This window comes from Centroberyx affinis, unplaced genomic scaffold (genome assembly GCF_046629955.1).
Source record: "Centroberyx affinis isolate AG114_WGS23_722 - 3 ecotype Tasmania unplaced genomic scaffold, CSIRO-AGI_Caff_v1 ptg007118l_1, whole genome shotgun sequence".
Taxonomy (NCBI): Eukaryota; Metazoa; Chordata; class Actinopteri; order Beryciformes; family Berycidae; genus Centroberyx; species Centroberyx affinis.
In genome coordinates, this window is record NW_027283607.1 from 83,817 (window position 1) to 104,846 (window position 21,030).

At 41.9% G+C, this 21,030-nt stretch overlaps 1 protein-coding gene across 1 annotated transcript; it reads left to right on the plus strand.

The window, feature by feature from the left end:
* Window positions 1-1,395: 1,395 nt before the first annotated feature.
* LOC139639313 (bifunctional glutamate/proline--tRNA ligase-like) lies at window positions 1,396-20,775 on the plus strand (the record flags this gene model as incomplete). Its single annotated transcript, XM_071513400.1, has 17 exons — window positions 1,396-1,519; window positions 4,425-4,509; window positions 5,156-5,255; window positions 5,350-5,506; window positions 6,118-6,254; window positions 6,703-6,803; window positions 7,256-7,382; window positions 8,283-8,475; window positions 8,802-8,973; window positions 9,405-9,638; window positions 9,847-9,931; window positions 10,496-10,555; window positions 16,842-16,952; window positions 17,530-17,666; window positions 18,805-19,012; window positions 20,220-20,332; window positions 20,658-20,775. Coding segments are annotated over exons 1-17 (2,181 nt in total), but the record flags the coding sequence as incomplete, so codon positions are not given.
* Between the last annotated feature and the right edge of the window lie 255 nt (window positions 20,776-21,030).

Below are 21,030 nucleotides of genomic sequence, written 5' to 3' on the forward strand. Positions count from 1 at the left end.
ACTTAGGTTCTGGTATATCTGCTAATACTAATACACTAATATAGTACATTTAGCCCACTTTATTTAACAAGTCAACGCCAAACACTTAGCAGTTATACAAAGACGCTGCATTTCTTCAGCAGCCAAGTGTTTAGAGGCTAACAATCAGGCTTGTGAGATTTACACTGATTTATTTTTATTTATTTATTTTTTTTAAATAGAGATGAAAGATAAACGTTTTGCTGAGATACAGAGGGTGTGAAGAAAGGAAGAAAGCTGTTGCAGGTGAGAGTGGAGAATGGAGTTTCATATGCAGATGCAATGCTGAGAGAGGAGAGGCCATATTTCTATTTCTATGGGAGAGGCAATGAAGAGCTGAAAGGTCAGTGACTAGTCCAGGTAATGGAGAGTGTATTACTACTGATCGAGACGTTTGTGCGTTTCATGGTGGGTGTGATTAACTGCACCTCGCAGACAACAGAACTGAGAAATCAAGATCATTGTGAAAAGTGCAGTGTTCAATTGGATCTGAGACTTTATTTTTGGGAGGTCCATTCAAGTGAGAATAGGCCAAAGTTTTTCTCTAAATTATCAGGTAAGTTAGAGAATGGTATGCCCCAGGCGAGTGTGAGTAGCTGTTGTTATTTTCTATTAAGACTGATGACATATGATGGGGCTTTGTGGAAAAGAGGAAGAAATACAGAATATATTGTGAGCAATTGATAGAGTCCTACATGAATGGTCTTTTAAATGGGTTTTCAAATTTTCTGTAGAGAAAACAAAACTCGTTTTTTTTAATCACAAAAGGAAATAGGAGATGATTCAGCTGTTACTGACTCAGCTGTTACCTGCATCCAAAGAGCAGCTGTCCATCTACACTAATTAAGGACCCAAATCAGCGCTCCTTACCTTCCATTTTTGAAAATAGAAGGTGATTGAACATTGTAACCAAATGTAAGAAAGTCCCTAATATATGTGAATGTGGAGCAGATAGATCCGCCTTGAGAACAATTTGCTACTTGGTGTGGCGTATGGATGTGCAGCAAGCAGACAAATAAAGCTGGATGTGATTCAAGCTCGGGCCTTGAGGATTTCTTGTGGAGCCCACAAAACCACTCCAATACCAGCCTGACGGGAAGAGGTAGAAGAGAATCCATGCACTGAAGGATGAGAAGGAAGAAACTTGATCCCAGATCCATGCTGGGAGGAAAGCAGGAACATGACTAGAAGCTTTGGATGGGTTTGGGAAAGAGATGCATCAGAAATGAAACTCATGAGTTCACGGCACAGTTTATACTCCTGTCCAGTTGGTGGCGGTAGTGCACCAATGAGTTGTTTGCCAACCGCCATAACATGAAAAGGAGAAGAAGGCGTTTGGTTTCACTCGTGTAGTGAGCTTGTCGCTGCAGAGCTGGTGGGGGTCTGGAGAGCTACCTTGCCTGCAGACTTTAGTTCAGTTGCTGAAACAGTGAAAAGGTATCACCACCTGTATAGAGCATGGCGTTAAACCTCACCGTCAACACAGCCAACCCGCCTCTAGGTGAGTTACAGGCTGTAGTGTTTTGATAAATACTTTTTATGACAGCCGGTTAGCCGCTGTCATCCTCTCGTGTGACAGAACGAAACGTCAAAACCTTCCAGTTTAATGATCATCTAGTCAAACGTACATATCTCGTAGACCATGAATTAAGATCTCTGATCAATAATTAGGAGCTTGTGGTAGATTCGGCATGCATGTGATCCATGAAGCAGTACTATATTTCATTAACATTTCAACTTTTAGAGTTGGTGTACACTGTTTACTACCGACCTCCTCTGTGTATTTTGGTGGAGGAAGATTGTTGGAATACGAGGCGGACCAATTCTAAAAGTTGAAATTTTATTGAAATAAGTGCCGATTGGTGTAATGGATGCATGCCGAATTGAAGGGTGAATCCTAATGAATTTTTCTTAATGAACAAGGCAATATTAAACTGTCAGCATGTTTAATTGAGTTCTGTCCATATAAGGGCGAGTGGAACGTAGGGGTTAGCTAAACATACTAGCCTGCTGTAATAGGCTGGCTAAAACTAGCTAGCTTGTCGTCGTGGCACATCGTAGTTAACCACTACTAACATTTGAAGAGTTCATTAAAATGTTAGCCAAATGTCAGCATTTAGCGTACACTTTACAAGTGAATTGTAGCTTCGTATTTGGTTTCTCATAAATGATTATGCATTATTTGCATAAAGTCGTTTTTGAACTTGAAGATTACACATGGACAACACACGATGGATCACGCCGACATTAGCTACTTTAGCTCTGTGCTGGATAGATTAGGGGTTGATCATGTGTAGCGTTACATCTAAAATGTATCTACAGCTGGACTCATTTGGTTAATATCTGGCAGGGCGTTGCACGGTGCTCATTTCAGTCTGGTAATGGCTTGCTAGGTTACTGGATTAATGCTTTGTAGCATGAATAAGCTAAAGCACTGACTAGCTTTGAAAGCGGCCAAACAGCGCCATCATGCGCCTGTAATGAGTACAGCAAGCTGATGCAAGCATGTTGAAACGTGGCGAAGAGGTTGTTTTTGAAGATTTGTCTCTGTAAATTCATCTGTTTTATATTTTGTTCATTACCTCAGCCAATGTGTGTTTACCCGTGTCTATGTTTGTCCATCCGTCTGTCCGTTACCAGGAAATCCCCAAAAGTTGGGCACGGATTTGCACAAAACTTGGTATGAAGGTTGGTTATTGGCCAAGAAATGATTAACTTTTCATGTCAATTGGCCAAAAGGGGTAATCGTGGTGGGCGTGGTCTTCCACGAAAAGGTGCATTTCAGAACAGATTCACATAATATTACAACTTTGACAAAAGGTTGTGCAGGGAAGAACCACTGGGCCATGCCTTCTTACGGTTTTTGGAATGTCTCTGGGTGACAGGTGTTGTCTTCAGGTGTTGTCAGACGTGGTGGAGGTCTGTGCTCTACTGAGCACATTTTCTAGATGTATTTGTAATTGTGTTTCAGATTGAGTAGGCCTATTTAGTTTTGCACTGAATCACACTGAATTACATTCAAATACCATTTATATTTTAAACTGTTAATAATCTGCACTGCACTGAAATATGCACTTGTGAAATCTACATCGTTGTCATGCCTCGTCATGACTTAAGTTAGTGCTCAGTCCTGTAGGATTATCATCTTTTTCCCCAAATCCATTTGCCAATCTCTGTCCACCCTTAGCTGGCCTACAATGTGCCTGCCTAGAAAATCTTTACTCCTAGTTCTAGCTTCCTTCCTGTCAGCTGATTAATTAATTTCTATTCGCTTGCTCTCAATTGCTGCTGCTAAACACTGGCTAAAACACCAGCTGTATCGTCTGTCTTCCACATCTCAACATGTCTGGTGCGCTTTTACATAACCAGTCGGAGACTCTGTTTTGCCCTGGGGTCGATGAAGCCATTGCGTACCTTAATGTTTTGCACCACTTTCTATTGGGAGGGGGTGGGATGTCTGGGGACAATTGGTGGGATGTCTGGGGACAGTCCTATCTGCCTATACCTTTCCTTATCTGTATGCACGTCTGTGGTCTTCCAGCTGCTCTTATGTTGCTTTCAGGCTGCCACCATTCTCTTTAGTATGTAGCCTACTGCTCTGTTTGCTGATGAGTAAAGCTGGGGATACACTAGACAACTATTGCCCCGATTTTAGCCAGGATTCACAATCGGGCAGCGTCTGTCCTGGTCTGCACTCTGCAGATTTTGGGGCAGTCGGCGTGGCCAGTTGGCACAGAAAATCTATAAGTGTGTGAGGGGAACAGACTCTAGTCGACAAGTGTGTGAGGGGAACAGCCTCTAATCTCTTGCCTCCTGACGTGAGTCAGAGCCACTATGATTATATCAAACATGTTTGATTTTTACAAGCGGAATCTGGACACAGTCGGGTAGCGAAAACTCGTCAACAACTCAAATGCGAATGGATCCTGTCAATAGCCAATGAAAAACTATGAAGCTATGCCATAACAAGCCAATACAGTGTTTAGCCCACACCAAGGAGCAATCAACTAGTTAATATTTCATACAATAAATTTATAGATAGGCCTACCAATCTTTCTGGTACCAAGGCAAACAGGAAAAAAATACAGGGAAGACTCAATTATTGCCTGCTCCTTAATTGAGAGGTCACAGGTTCAATCCCTGTACTTGAGTGTTGAACTGAATGCCTGCCTGCTCACTCACTCTGGATAAGAGTGTGTGCTGAATACCTAAAATGTTGAGCAGAATAACATGTAAAATACTGCAGTGTGGTTATTGTGTTATAAGACGTGTTCATCGGGTTTTCTAACAAAAGTGAAACAAATTTTCAGCCAGCAGGCTCGGGCTGCTCAGCTGCATTTACCCAGTCTCTCTCACACACACACACACACTAGCTAACACTGTTCATTTTCTCTTTTGTCCTGCAGGCGCGCTTTTGGCAGCAGAGCATGTGAAGGGGAGTGTGAAGCTGTCAGTGGAGGAGGGCAAAGACACCAAGCTTCACGTCTCAGAGTCAGTAACACAAATAGTAAATACCTCAGGCCAGCTTAAACAGCACCGTATATCTCAAGATGAGATCAAACTGTTGATCTGTGTGGAGAATTGTGTCATTGCAGCAGCGGGGAATAAGATGCAATAAAGAAAATGGAATTGAAATAAGAATAGGGCAAATGGAGGGTATTAAACAACAGAACCGACTATTACAACACTAGAACATTCATTTATTTCTTCATTCGTTCATTCATTCTCCATATCCATTATTGCTATTTAGGGTCATGGGGGCTGGAACCTTTCCCAGCATGCACTGAACGTAAGGCAGGGAAACAGCCTGGACAGGCCACACTAGAACATCTTAAGTAGAAGTGTTTGAATTAAAAACATGTATTAGAGTATTATGAGGGTGTGAAAAGTAGCAGCAGTATAAGAAAAAAAGAATCAAATATTTTTTTATGTGAAAATATACCAAAAATATGAAATGTATGTAGTATGAAATAAGTGGAAAAACATCAGTATACACATATTAACAAATGAGAAAGATATAAGAATATGTAGAAAATAGATATGTGAAGTTACAGGAGGTGCAAAAATGTTTTGTGTTATTATTATTATTATTATTATTATATTATTAGTCATTCATCACTCCCCCCTCCCCCTCCAGTTCAGTCCAGTTCAGTGATGTGAACTCCATCACTCGCTACTTGGCCCGGGTGGCCCCCGCCCTTGGCCTCTATGGAGCCAACATGATGGAGCAGACTGAGGTGAGTCTGTGTGAAAGAGAGAGAGAGAGACAGGTTTCTGAAACTACTTGGTGTTCTTGGTCCTCACTGGAGACACTGTGTCTATTTTCTGCAGGTCGACCACTGGTTGGAGTTCAGCGCTCGGCGTCTCTGTGGTCAGACTGGTTTGACAGCGGCACTGGGTGAACTGGACCAGGCCCTTTCCCTCCGCACCTTCCTGGTTGGACACGCCGTCACCCTGGCTGACCTCTGCGTCTGGGCCGCCCTCAAAGGTCAGTCCCAACCAGGCTGCCAAACTTAAAGGAAAAGGCCACCCTAAAACACCGTTAAAAAATTGGCGATGTGTCTGTAATCTTTCTGGGTCCATTTTGTTGTTTACTGTATTTTTCTGAACATCAACTCATCAAGCCAAGTTCCTAGTACATATAAATGATTATTGGTTCTTTCTAAAATGGTACAGATCCATTTTGGAAAAAACAATTTCCAACCAATTTGTCGGTCAATATTTCAAAGTAGGGGTGGGCGATATGGCCAAAATATCACAATCTTTCCAGGCAGTATCACAGTCCACAATATGGATCATGATTTCCAGATGTTGTTCATATCTACTGGTTTTATGGTAATGTCATCTGAAAAATGTTAAGTACGAGAAAAACACGTTTTTTTTTTCTTTTTTAAAGTAATGTGATTATCTTCAATCCAGCAATCATTTTATCAGAGTATGCCACAGTTGTCTCTATCGCCATCATCTCTATCGCCTATATCAACTGTCTGTCCAGCACTATCTCTTCAGTACTATATTTCTGTCTCACTCTCTCTCTTATTGTGGAATGAAACAAAAATTAAGTTAAACCGGTTGTGGTTGTTTGTCTGATCTCTACAGGTCATGGGGAATGGCCAGGCCAGGCGAAATCCTTCTCTCATGTCAATCGCTGGTTTTCCTTCCTGGGTTCCCAGGTTCCCTTCACTGCTGTGGGCAACAAGTGGGCCAGTAGCAAAGCTCCACCACGCAAATCCAATGTAAATATATCATTTTACCATTCACAATTGTTATATTTACATTTTTCATAATATGTAATAATTGTATTCTGTACTACTAGGATTGTCACAATACAATTTTACCTTAGGACACTTTTACCAGAGCAAGTATCACTCTACTGTGGAAAACTAGTTATTGGTTAATATTCAGTTTGGAACTGTCATATGCTGCACATATATTTTCATATATTTATAATACCAACACAAGCTGCTGCCCTGTATAGACACTAGATTTTTGCAATCCTTTTGATAGTTCTTCGCGCCAGTATTCACTTTACAATTGGTTACTTGTAATGTTGCTGATCTGTGAATTGAAGCTTATTCTGCTGTTAACCTTACTGGAAGTTACTCTGGATAAGAGTCACAGAAATGGCTAGGATTTTAATGTAACCCTATCATGTTTGTGACCGCTTGTGTCTCTGATTGCCAGTCTGAGGAGAAGGAGAAGAAGCAGGATGTTGGAAAGTTCGTGGACCTGCCGGGAGCGGAGATGGGCAAGGTGGTGGTTCGATTCCCTCCCGAAGCCAGCGGGTGAGGCTTACTCTTCAGTTTAGGCACTCTGAAGCTCAAACTGCCCTCTAAGGCTGGAGATGCACCAGAGGCTTATCGGGCCAATTAACGCCATATTTGGACATTCCAAACAATTGGTAGGGAAATCCCTAGGAAATCGAAAATGTTTGATATTTATGACCAATGTCTGGATGGGTCCTGAAGAGTGAGATTCAATCAAAGAGCAGAAACAGCCAATAGTCAACGAGAGTCCAGGTTACAGTGAGGTGGAAGAGATATATTAATGACAAAAAAAGTCAGTGAAATCCTGTGTGTGTGATGCAATGTGTTGTTGGATTTTAAGTCTTCTAGTGTGTCCGCAACCTAAAGGTTTGATTAGGACAGAATGACATTGTAGTTATTTGTGCCTGGTTCACGTTCTGAAACCTTGCCTTTCCTAAACTGAGACCTCTTCACTGTCTCTCTGTGGCCAGCTACCTGCATATCGGCCATGCCAAGGCTGCCCTGCTCAACCAACACTACCAGGTCACATTTAAAGGCAAGCTCATCATGCGATTCGACGACACCAACCCCGAGAAGGAGAAGGAGGACTTTGAGAAGGTGAGGTGTCAACGAGCAACAAACCTAAAAGCTTCCTTGCCCAGCTCTGTGTGAGCTTTGGGGACATTTAACAAAAAGAAATCATGTGACCTTTGGCTATAATGCTTACTAAGACTTTGAGCAATATAAGCGCATAAATAAGGGGTTAAGTTTGCCTAGAATAACCTTATAAATGAAGGTATGCCTACATATGGATAAGGATGACCACCCAGCCCTAGCATACAATGTACAATGGTGAGTAAGGGCTTTGTAGTTTGTTACAAATCTTAAAGGACCATACTGGTTTTTTGTTTTTTTTTGCATGTTTTAGCCCACGTACTACACTTCGTGCATATACATTACTACCAAGCATTTTCCAAAACATATCTTAAGGTTTTAGATTTTTCAATGCATTTTTCCTACATTCAGCCATTCGTTTCCATTAATTTCATTATGATATGAAAATCAATTTGCAGGGACTTGAAACTACCAAGTAGGCAATTTGTTTTTCAAAACATCTGTAAGCACATGAATGCACCACTCCTCTCTCACCTTATTTCTCCAATCCATACTTATGGGATTATGACCAGAAGGTCACCAGCTTGAGTGTCAGGACCATTGGGAAAATGTGGGTGTGGAAAGTAAATGAGTAATGCTCTACCCACCCCTAAAAATAACAGTTGTGGTGCCCTTGAGCAAGGCACTGAACCTTCAGCTGTTCCAGTGGAGCTGCTCAGTGGCCAACAGTAGAAAACTGTGGTTGTACTGGGCAGCTTAATTGTGTGAATATGAAGCAGGGTTGGTCTGAAAAAGATCAAGGTGCTCAGTCAACATTCCCTGGATAAATAAAGGTAAAAAAGATGAATGCTTGTTTTCTCATTTGTACGTCTTTCTCTTCTGTGTGTCTGTGTTTCCTCACAGGTGATTCTGGAGGACGTTGCCATGCTCCAGATCCATCCAGACCAGTTCACCTACACCAGCGACCATTTCCCCACCATCCTGCGTTTGGCGGAGCAGCTGCTTGCCGAGGGCAAGGCCTACATCGATGATACGCCTCCAGAGCAGATGAAGCAGGAGAGGGAGCAGCGCACCGAGTCCAAATGTCGCAGCAACAGTAAGGCTGGGGACACAGTACATGACTTGAAAGAATAACTCTGGCCGCCGTGAATGTTAAAACAACGATATATAAATTTGTGACATTGAATAACAATAAAGAAATAGTGTAGAATAATGTTCAGCTATAGATTGATATGGTCTAGTTGACAGTCATATTGTCAGCAGTTATCAGATTGAAAACCCAACAAAATCTTAAAATCCAGGCAACAAATTTAAATCTGAGAACACTGTTGGATTTGAAAACGGGGAAAATGTGTCTGAAGCTTTCCTCCCTCGTATCTCATCTTCTCTTCTCTCTCCTCCCTGTTTCTCTCTTCCCTGTAGCGGTGGAGCAGAACATGAAGATGTGGTCGGAGATGAAGGCAGGGTCGGAGTTGGGTCAGACCTGCTGTATGAGGGCCAAGATTGACATGAACTCCAACAACGGCTGCATGAGAGACCCCACCCTCTACCGCTGCAAAAACGCCCCCCACCCTCGCACCGGGAGCACCTACAAGTACTTAACCTCAATAAGTTCAGGGAAGGGGTTTCTATGAGTTTAGTGGCTTGTACATGGCCACCTCTGTGATAATTGTTGAGGAAGGGGAAAGTGTTACTCGGGCTGCACGATTACAGTGAAAATGATCTCAGTCTCAATGATTTGGAGAACAAAATTCCTTTAATTGTGTTATATCAACTTCTGGACTATTTGCAACTACGGTGGATGTTGTAAGTAAAATATGTCAGTATTGCAGATATTCAGACATTCTACAAACATTAATTTATTCTACAAACAATAATTTATTATATATTTTAAATTCAGTTTCCCACATTTGTCCAGCTGGTCCGGGAGCCAGGCTATGGATTTGAACCGCCAATTTTCTGGTCATAAGCATGCTTCACTAAGCTCTAGGCTGCCTCCATGAAGGTCCTCCTCTTCTCTCCCAGGGTGTACCCGACGTACGACTTCGCCTGCCCCATCGTGGACAGCATGGAGGGGGTGACCCACGCCCTCCGCACCACCGAGTACCACGACCGCGACGACCAGTTCTACTGGGTGATCAACGCCCTGCGCCTCAGGAAGCCCTACATCTGGGAGTACGCACGACTCAACCTCAACAACACCGTCCTCTCCAAGAGGAAACTCACCTGGTTCGTCGACCAGGGATACGTCGACGGATGGTAGGTTTAGTTTAGTTTATGTGTTGGTTGGAGAATATACAATGAGTTTATTTTATGTGGGTTTTGTTTGTTGATAATTAGGTTTTGCACTGTTGGGTGGACTGTTACAAATATACATTGTCCTCGGATCCTTGAGTATCATGAATCCAATTATTTCTCCTCTGTGCTCCCGTTTTCTCCTTTCACTCCTCCTCTCCTCCCCCTCCAGGGACGACCCTCGTTTCCCCACTGTCAGAGGAGTCCTGAGGAGAGGAATGACTGTGGAGGGTCTCAAACAGTTCATAGCAGCTCAGGTAGGTCTGTCAGTCATGGTTAGACATGGTTAGGGGAAAAGCCTGGGTTCTTCTATAGAACAAAGATGGGAGTTAATGACTAGTAGATAAAGGATATAATAGAGATAACACACTCAACTCTGTCTGCAGGTCCTGTAAAAGTCTTTAAATACATTATAAATTACAATTGTATATTAAACTCAAGGCCTTAAAAGGCTGTCAATAAAGTTAAACAGAAAGTTGTAGCACTTTATGTCTTAAATTGAGTTTTAGAAATGTAAGAATCTGGTGAGAAATCGTCCCAGGCATGCACACGTATATTCTTATGGGATCGAAAGTTGTTTTCATTTTCAAATTTATTTCAACTGCAGCATAGGTCTTAGTCATAATTTTAACTTGCAGACACCTGGCTAGAGCTGCATAATTAATCTTGTATCATTTTTAGTTTACAACATTAAATGTCATAATCTCAAAAGTAGGGACTTAATAAATTAGTTGAAATCTGCAAATTTGCTATTAATTAAGGAACCTTAGCTACTTTATAGTGTATATAGAATATTAATTCAACATTTCTGGTCCTCCCAGGGTGGATCCAGGTCGGTGGTGAACATGGAGTGGGACAAGATCTGGGCCTTCAACAAGAAGGTTCGTTTGATTTTTCTCCTTTGCTTTCCCCCTCGTGTCACACTGAGGCTTGGTTTGCACTGTAGGGCCAACAGATTAGTCTGTGAGCCCAACTCAAATATACAAATATTATGTTTAATCACCTTTATTATATATTTATTATACCTGGCAATTAAAATGCCGCCCTGCATTACATCTCTGTCATCCTACGAGGTAACTGCAATGGTCCATTAGCTTCCAGGTAAATTTAGATTTTATTGATTACTTTTAAAGCAGGCCCCCAATCTTTATTATGGTGCATTTAACTCCCCCTGTACAGCAGTGCAGTCTCAGACATACAGACAAAGCTGTTTTGACTGTTCTAGATGAGTGTAGATGAAAAGACATAAGGTGATAGAGCGTTTGTGATCAGGGCCCCTCAACTTTGGACCAATCTGCCTGAGACTAAGACAAGCAAACTGTGTCTTCAAAGAAGATTTGCTTGTCTTAGTCTCACCTATGAAAACCTATTTTAATAAACTTGCCTTCATTTAGTAAGCTAGTTTTCAGGGTGAGCGCCTATGTAGAAACCTGGTTTGGAAGTTAGAGGAAAAGTGGTGGTGGGTGAGGTTATCAGGTTATCAGGTTATCAGGTGGACTTGTCCCATCGCTGACGTTTGGAAATGGTCCCACAACACCTCCAGAAGGACAAACACAAAGCTCTGTCATCCCAGAATCTATAAATACAATTATTATTAATGTCAGTCTGAAACAGTCTGAATAGATTTTTGGGTATCACATTTAGGTAGTATTGTTGTTGCCTACAGGATTATTGCATGAATACATGACATGAGGCCTGCATGTTAATGTTTGCAGCCTGTGATCGACGGAGGGTCAGAGAGCTGGTTGTTGGCTCACTGCTGGCATGGCTTCTGTCTGTTTTGCTGTTATCTTTTAACTGCTTTCATTTATCACCTCATTTCCTGCCTCATCGCCGCTCTCCCCTCATTAACTCCCAACACTGAAAACCTCAGAAACCAAACCAGCTGCTTTGTTACGAGTCCTTCATTCATTTGTATTCATACCACATGGATTTCCCCATTTTCATCTGTCTGGACGTCAGTGTTGCTTCATCTGTGTTTTCCTTGCTGGCACTCGCTGTTTCATCCCAGAATCAGGAAGGAGGCGTATCTCTGAAGCCACCTGTTAAAAATAGAAAAATATATATTTCAGGGAACTGGAGGAATGCTGCAGTCGTGGTCAGATCCAGCACGCACTAATGTAAATCTAATGCTGGTAAAAAATTTGTTATTGATCGCCTTAGTTTAAGTTCATAAGTAGATTTGATTCCTGACTACAGGCTAGTGTTACATTGTTTCTGATTGGTGGAGCAGACTACAGGCTTTTGAGACTCTCCTACCCAGAATGCCACCGATGTCAGGAACAAGCTACAGTAGAACATCTGCAAGAGCAGAAATAGTGATGAAAACTGGCTTCAGGCTGAGATTTAGCAACAAACAAGAGACTGCATCTATTTTTTTTTGTACACATCAGTGCTTCATACCCCCCAACTAACCCACCCCTCCCTACCCTCTCCAGGCAGTTTCAGGTTCTTCCTCTCTCTCTGCTGTGTGGACTTGCTTTATGTTGCAGCACCTCCTGGTGGTCAGGCTGCCAACCTCTACGTTTGAGTTCCCTCACTTTATCTTGGCAGCATTTAAAGTGTTGCCTTACCAGTAGATGGGTATATGCTAGTACTAAATGTAGTTATTGAAATTCTGTGCAGTTGTTGGGTTTTGAATGGTCTACTCTCTAGCTTACGCTCTGAATTACTCTGAATTCAATGGAAATAAAAAAATACTCTGAATTCAATGAAAATAGGTCCAGAATACCTATTATCTGCAGAATGATCAATTTGAATGATCGATTGTGACTTGGTGATCAACCTATAATAGGCCTATATTAATATTGTATTACTGTAGTTTATTTGAAAGTTTCTAATGTATACATTCATCCATCCAGTCGCATGGACAGGCTAAGTGTTGGTTAATCAGAACCACAGCCTAGAATAATAGACAGGAATAATAATCCAGGTTAAAAAAAAAATCAGTGACTTATTTCCACTGTGGTCATCAGATCAGCTCGACACATCAGCCATATGGAAGCCACCGTAAGCTCCACCCCCTGGTGGTTGACATTGCTTGTATTGTGTTACATACCTCATAGAACATCATTCAAGACTTGTTCTGAATCGTTAGCAGCCACAGGTACTTACAACATACAAGTGATCAACTAAGCGGCTTGTATTTGTGTAAAATATCTACTTAAAGAAGAAAGTGCTCACTAGTGCCCCATACAAATGCTAGTAAACTCATTTAAGGCCAGTTACAAGCTCTAAAACCTCCATGGAAACAAGACTAAGAGTCTAACAGCCCCGCAATGTTGAATTTTGAATTTTTCCACAAAGCACAAAGCTTCCACAGAGCAACTGACCGACCGACAATGGCATCCATAGAGCCCCTGCTGTCGAGGGGCTAAAAATGATCCAGCAGTACAGCATTTCTCAGACCATGGGGCACCAAATGTTACCTTGTGAATTTCATGCACAAAATTGATTTTGTGGCATGAAATGCATTTTTGTCCATGAAACCCAAAAATGATTTTGTCCACAAAATGCAGAAACAACACTTCCATTTCATGCACGAAATTGAGTTTATGGCTTTTGGTTTCATGGACGAAAATGAAAACACTGTTTTCATTTCGTGGATGAAATAAGCATATATTTAAATGTAATTATTTATTAATGTAGATTTATTAATTTGTATTGACATTGCCAAAGGTTATTTTGTGGGATGAAATCCATTTTGTGAAACATATGGCAAGCATTTCGTGGATGAAATGAAGGTAAGGGCTAATGCTTCGTGAGTGCTTCTCATGACGACCTGAAATCTCCAGCATGTTAGCTGCACTGTAGGAAAAATCAGCTCTCCACATCACCCAACAAGAAAAAATAACCCCATCGGAATCGGCCAGTTGTTCGATTCCTTTTTGCTCACCAATGGAGGCCATGCGGCACCACCAGCCGCATTGTTTCAGATTTCACGTGGTGCACAACCTCATGTGCGACTCCAATGCGCCTGCTTGTTTTGGTGCCAATTACGTCATTTTGAGTACACGCACTCTGCCGCGTGCGTTTCCACATGAAGCATGAACCGGTCTTAACACTTATCATTAAGGCGCATCAAGGGACCACGTGTTTACACTGGCCTAAATGCACATTTCAATCAGCAGATGGCACATCGGTTTTGCAAATTCTGGAATAGTTTGTCACATTTAACTTTCTCCAGCATGCAACAAAAACGACAGTGCTCTCACATCAAGTTGCATAGCCTACCATTCATAAACGTTTTTTCTTTTTTAATAGTTGGCTCTGTAAGGAAAAATTAGATTTTATAATGTGTGTACATGGGAAACCCTGCTTTGTCCATTATTTTCCATGTCTATGACCTCAAGTTGGACTCAAAGAAGATAAAGGCATAACAGGCAAACCAGTTACAAAAGTTTTTTATTTTATTGAAATGACAAGCTGCTTGGTGGATCACTTGTGTTTTGCAAGTACCTGTGGATCCTAACGATTCAGTCTTGTTGATGTTCTACCAGGTTCTACCAGGTACACATATTTTAAAAAGGCTGCATTACACAATAGCATCTTGGATGGAGTTTGACATGATGTTCTCTCCATACAAGAGTGACAGGCATGTATCAGGGTTGTGCTCAGAGTGGAGTATGAGGGCGAAAAAACAGAAAGGTGTTAATAGTTGTATGGAGGAAGCAGTGGCGAGGGGATGTAACGATCCATTCTGTGTAAATGTGTCTCTAGCTCTTTCCTCTCTCTCTTCCTCCCTCTCTCTCCCTCCCTCTCTCTCCCCCGTTTCTGACATTAAACAGCATCTCACTCTTCTGTTTCCAAGCTGCCAATTAGCTGTCTGAAGGTACTCCTCCTCCTCCACCTCCTCCTCTTCCTCATTGTCACCCACTCCCTCCCTCCATCCTTGCATCCTGGGCTGGTTCATCCCAAAATCCACTTGCAACTTTCATTATTTTACCAGCCAACTAGATGTTTAGAATAGCACGGGACTCCAAATGCTGGTTGGGTATCTGCCAAAGTACAGGGAGCAAAGGGCAGCAGGGTGGTGTAGTGTTTAGAGAGAGGTGGTCCTTTAGCCAGAGGACCTGGGTTCAAACCCCCACCCTGCTGAAGTGTCCTTGAGCAACACACTGGGCCGCTGTTTTGTAGCTGACCCTGACCTCTGACCTCCCTGTAGAGGGGGGCAAGAGAAAAGACTGTTTCTATACAAGGAGTAATAGTAGAGGAGCACAAAATCATTATTACTAAAGTGGCTGGTAAAGTAGTTTTGATGGTATCTTCCCACCCTCCATGTTTTTTCCTGTGTGCTGCTCTCCTCACCTATCACTCCCCCCACTCATATTGAGGTAAACTCTTTGAGGAGCTGTCTATGCTCTGTTTAGCCAACATCTATTCAGGCCTGATCCTGACGCTCTGCTACTGGACTGTTGACTTCTCCAGAACTTATGTAGTAAATGTTGACTTTGCTCTTACCTTTTTATGTGATGTTGATTGTATTTTTGCTCATGTACATTACTGTACGTTGCTTGTCTGCAACATTTATGTTTGTCATGCTGCTGCTGTCTTGGAAAATGTCTCCCTTGAAGAATAGATCCTTAAAGCGATGGTAGCCAATTTTACATGTTGGTGGCCTGAAATAGCAGTGAATGTAACTGTTTACTATTACCCAGAAGTCCTGTAAGGTGATGTCAGTAAACTAAACTTCTTCTTGGTGGCTATTTGGGTGGAGGTGGTGAAGAAGTTCAGCCATTGTTGGTGAGTCCAGCTTTCCTGAATGGAGCGCTCACTCACTGCTGTTTAGGAGACCGTTTTGATTTGTCGCCTCCTGTGTCAGAGGCTGATGAGACGGGGAGGAAGATGGGTGGATTTTTACATAAAAATCTTGCCGAGTGCAGCTTTAAACCTCAATAAATAAATTCAAAACTTCAGCAGTCCATTACAGGACATTCATCCCCAGTGTTAAATTCCTCTCAGCCCTTCTCTTCATCTCCATCTACACCTTTACACTTCATCCTCCATTCATTGCAGCTTCTGTAGTGAGCTGTTGAGAAGCCTCTTTACATTTAACAAGTCAGTCATTTATGTGACTTTTATCCAGATAGACTTCCAATGAGTGTAACAGTCGAATAAGCTTAAATTCCTAGATCAACATTACAAGCAACCTGTAGAAAAGAGGTCAAGGGTCAGAGCCATAGTGCTCTTCTATTGCTCCCTGTAGAGAAATTCACCCTTGTGAAACTCATGCTCAATGATAAGAAGTGATAACTCTGTAATGCTAACATAATGCTGATATAAAATGGTCTGGTAGCAATGTTGGTGAGTCAGCAGTAAGCACCTCTGTGAGTCATTAGTCTTACTTTTGAGGCATATATAAACTAAAAACAATAAAAATTGTTTTTGTGAAATAACATGGCAATACAATTTTATAGTGAGACTATGAAGAGACTCAGAGTTTTTCTTCTGGTCACATTTTATCCTAGAGGTCTTTGATAATCAATGGGTGGAGGAAGGCACTAACGCTGCCAGGGTTAGGGGTTCAACTCCCACTGGGGCCAAACTGAAAATGTATGCACTCATTGTACTGTAAGGAGGTTTGGATAAAAGCGTTCACCAATTTGTCTTTGCTGATAATTTGGCATACTCTAAACAAAATGGCCTCCCATACAGGCCGGGAAACATTTGTCTGTTAGTCCACTCTACACGTAATCGATCATCATTTGGAGTGCTATTCTAAGCATCTAGCTGGTGGATAAATTGGTGAACGTGGTTGGTGGATTTTGCCTTTTACCAGCCAGTGTGGCTAGTGAATAAAAGCTAGTTTCATGGCCTGCATACAATCCTCCTATACATGGTTCACCAATGGAATCAACCTTGCTTTCTCCATCCCCATCTTCCTGCGTGTCTTTCTTTGCATCCTCACTTATCTTCATTTAAACCCAGTTCCTTTGGAAGAGTCTGGGCATTTTAGCTTTTCATTTCTTTTTTTCTTCTTTGGACAGAAAACGGTTTATGAATGAGGCTGCATCATGTTCCATCATGTCTTCCCATTACTCAGCATTGTGTATGTGAATGTTATCCTACAGCGCTGGTCTGCTGTTCCTTATACTGACCTGTAATGACACTGTGTGTGTGTGTCTGTGTCTGTGTCTGTGTGTGTCTCTCTCTCTGTCTGTGTGTTAGGTTATTGACCCGGTAGCTCCCAGATACACAGCTCTGTCCAGCTCCTATGTGGTTCCTGTTTCTGTCGCAGAAGCCAAGGAGCAGATGAAGGAGGCAGCCAAACACCCCAAGGTCATACATCTCTCTCCCTCACCCTCTCACTCTCACAAGGGATGTGATCAGCATCCCCTCTAGGAATTTGTGATTGCAATAATTCATGCAAATTAACTTATAATGAATGCAACCAATCCCTACAATATATGCAATAGCAGTTTGAAAAACTACCCCAATTTTCCCAGATGAAATGGTGAAATCAACAGAGCGCATGTAATTTTGGCCAATCATCACACTTTTTCACATACAAAGGTACAAACAAACCAGATGTAAACAAAATTTTGTTTGCATGAATCACAAAAACAAAAATGGATTGGAATGTTGGAAATGTACAAGCATTGCTATGCATCCTGCCTATCTCTGCAACACTGTTATTGTGACACTTATCCAGAGAGACTTCCAGTGAGGTCAACAGTAGAATTGGCTTCAGTTCATCGATTACAAGCAGTAATACAGTTATAGCAGTAATAGAGTTAAGGAGAAAGGTAGAAAAAAAAAATATTTTACTTGGCAACAAGAGCATATTGGAGTTAGTGGAGGAAGAAGACGTGTTTCTCAGTAAATATGTGCTGAGGCTGTCCATGTGTCCATCCAGAATGCGGAGGTGGGGATGAAGGAGGTTTGGTACGGCCCTCGGGTTCTGGTTGAAGGGGCGGATGCCGAGACCTTCTCCGAGGGAGAGATGGTCACCTTCATCAACTGGGGCAACCTCATCATTACCAAGATCAACAAGTAAGTGTGGACTAGTGAAGAGTTGGATAGTGACACCTTACAGTAATACTGTTACTTTTCCCAGGAATGAGTATCGGGGACGGGTGATGCATCTCACCACTGTATTCTTTTCAAAATTGATTGGCCCAAGGGTGGGTGCTGCAATTACAGGTCAAAGGAAGGTGACATATTTGCAAGAAAGCTTGGCATCTGGTTTGACAGTAATTTAAGTTTTGAGCAGCACACCACAAAGCTTGTGCAATCTTTTTTTTATCATCTTAGAAATATTTTCAAAATACAATCTATCTTAACTTGACACTAAGACACGGAGACCATTTTACACGCCTTCATCTCATCACGCCTGGATTACTGCAACAGCCTTTTTACTTGCCTGAACCAAAAATCTATTGATCAACTCCAGACTGTACAGAACTCAGCTGCCAGGCTTTTAACCAGAACCAAGAGACGTGATCACATCACTCCTGTTTCAGCCTCTTTACACTGGCTCCCAGTATGTTTTAGAATAGATTTTAAGATTTTACTGATTACGTTTAAGGCTCTTCATGGCCTCTCTCCCTGCTATATCTCTGACCTCTTAGTACCGTACGCGCCGGTACGTACTTTGAGATCCTCGGGCAGAGGTCTTTTGTCTGTTCCAGAGTCCAGGCTGAAACTAACTAAAGGAGACAGAGCGTTTGCAGTCAGGGCCCCGAGGCTCTGGAACGATCTGCCCGAGGAAATCAGGTCGGCTGAGTCAGTGATCTCCTTTAAGTCCCTTCTTAAAACATACTTTTACTGGAGAGCCTTTCCTGATTTTACTTGAGTTTTAATTTCCTTTGAACTGTCTTTTATTTCCTTTAAAAAAATGTTTTTCTTTTCCTATTCTTATCTTTTCCTACACTGTATTGGTTTTTATACACCAAATTGTTTTTATCTGTTTTCATTTAAAACCTGATGATTTTATGACTTGTCTGTTTTATTTTGCTGCCTTTGTGAAGCACTTTATAACGTGGATTTTGAAAAGTGCTCTATAAATAAAGATTATTATAATTATTATTATTATATTATTGTTCCTGATTGGCCCACAGGACTGCTGAATGTTTGCCTTCTGTTGAATGCAGCTGTTCAGTTCATGCTCCTACCCTTTCTCACCCCACAGGGGCACTGATGGTAAGGTTTTGTCCATGGAGGCTCGTCTGAACCTGGACAACACAGACTTTAAGAAGACGACGAAGATCACGTGGCTGGCCGACACGCCCAGCGCCCCCCTGCTACCCACCGTCTGCATCAACTACCAGCACCTCATATCCAAAGCTGTCCTGACCAAGGACGAGGACTTCAAGCAATACATTAACAAAGACAGCAAGGTCTGCACTCATCTGTGTGTGTGGTTGTGTGTTCATGCTAGTGTGACATTGGGCCTCATGCAAGAACATTTTCGTATTCTTATCTTAAATTTCTTTTACTTTTTTCGTGAGGTGGACTCGTAGGAGTGTGCCACGTCAGATTCACCAAACGCTCGTATCTTCAGAAAACTGTCGTAAATGACCTGCGTAAACATGATGGATTCCACCTGTTCTAAATGAACGCGTGTTCATGAGAAATGTGAATTTGTATAATTGACGCCACAATAATGCCATATAAGGTTAGGCGTCCGGCCCATATGTCGGGAATCTTCATTCATAAAAATGACACGGAAGACTAAGAGGAAGTCTACCAGCTCTGAGGTTGAAGTCCTACTACTAGAAATAAGTCAACCAAAGCATATAATATTTAATATCATTCAATAGTGGAATCAAAGGCCCTGCTAAAGCCAAGGAATGGGGAAAAATAACTCTGTGCGTTCCCTTGCGATAGACAACTATAGTATTCCTATACATTTTAGATGAACACTAAATAAATATCACAACAAAGCTATTATTCCCTATATGAATATTATAGTGATACTATAGAAGACAAAAATACCATGATAAGGTCACTATAAACCCACTATTGAGTACCACAGACACTCTAAGTGTTTTTTATATACAATTATTAGTGTTTTTTGTTTTGTCTTTGTATTGAGCACACTTAAAGGCTACTAACCCACATGGATACTTATGAGATTTTATGCGGCTCTGGTAAAATAAATTACACAGTACCTTCTTTTGAAAAAGCCATCAGTGCTCCCTTGCTATTTTTCCTGTTGCTGTAACCACTGTACTGGTTAATCTCAACATGATTATACATTACTTTACAGTGTCATTTATATATTCAAACTCAACATTTCTTCAAAGTGACAAAGATACAATCCATTAGTCAACAAGTTTTTTTTTTTTTGCTTTGGAGAACGGCAGGTTGATTGTACGTGACTCGTACGTCAGGTCTGGACCACTCGTACATTTTGTTCGTACCTAAGAGAAAATTGTAAATACGAGAGAAAATAAGTGAATGCGGCAAGTTCTCTGTGTGTCTGTGTACATCTGTGCTGGTCAGTGTGTGTGTCTTATATCTGGTTACTGTTTTCATTCTCGCAGTAGCTTCTATTTTCCCTCACTGTCTCACTCACTCTCTCACTGTCTGTCTCCCTCTCAGGTGGAGGAGAGGATGTTGGGTGATCCCTGTCTGAGGAACTTGAAGAAAGGTGACATTATCCAGCTCCAGAGGCGGGGCTTCTACATCTGTGACCAGCCCTACGAGCCAATCAGGTGAGGCCATGGTGGGAGGGCACGTTGGTGATTTGTTTAATTAAGGGACCGGTGACGGAGCCCCACCCTGCTTCTCATTCATACAGTTAACCATATTCACACTGGGAGCTGCCCAGTACAACCACAGTTTTCTGCTGTTGGCTACTGAGCAGTTGGGGGTCAAGTGCCTTTGCTCAAGGGCGCCTTGACAGTAGTAGTTGAGGGAGAAGGGAGCATTACTCATTCACTAAATTTAACATGGCTCATGTCTATTCACTGTCCTACCATCTGTATGTGTGTGTGTATTCATTCTACTACTACTGTCTAACCATTGTTGTGTCTCTAGTCCTAACAGCTGTAAGGAGAGTCCCTGTGTTCTGCTCTATATTCCTGATGGACACACCAAGGAGATGCCGACTGCTGGATCCAAGGACAAGAGCAAGAGCCAGGCCTCCAGCAGCACAGTGAGTGGCTTTCTAACCCCAGATCAGTCATTGCCTTCCACTCGTGTGGAAGCTCATTCATTTCAGTGAGAGAATCTTGTTGCGATGCATTATTAAACTAAACCAAATGTTGTTTTACCCCATTTTTTGCGAGAGCTTTGAAGATTACGTTCTGAAAACATTTCTTCAGTGAATCAAAGTTGCTTTGAAAATCGCAATACTACCATCAATAATGATGACTTATCAGTTTCATCTCAGTTTTTCTAGCTAGATGCA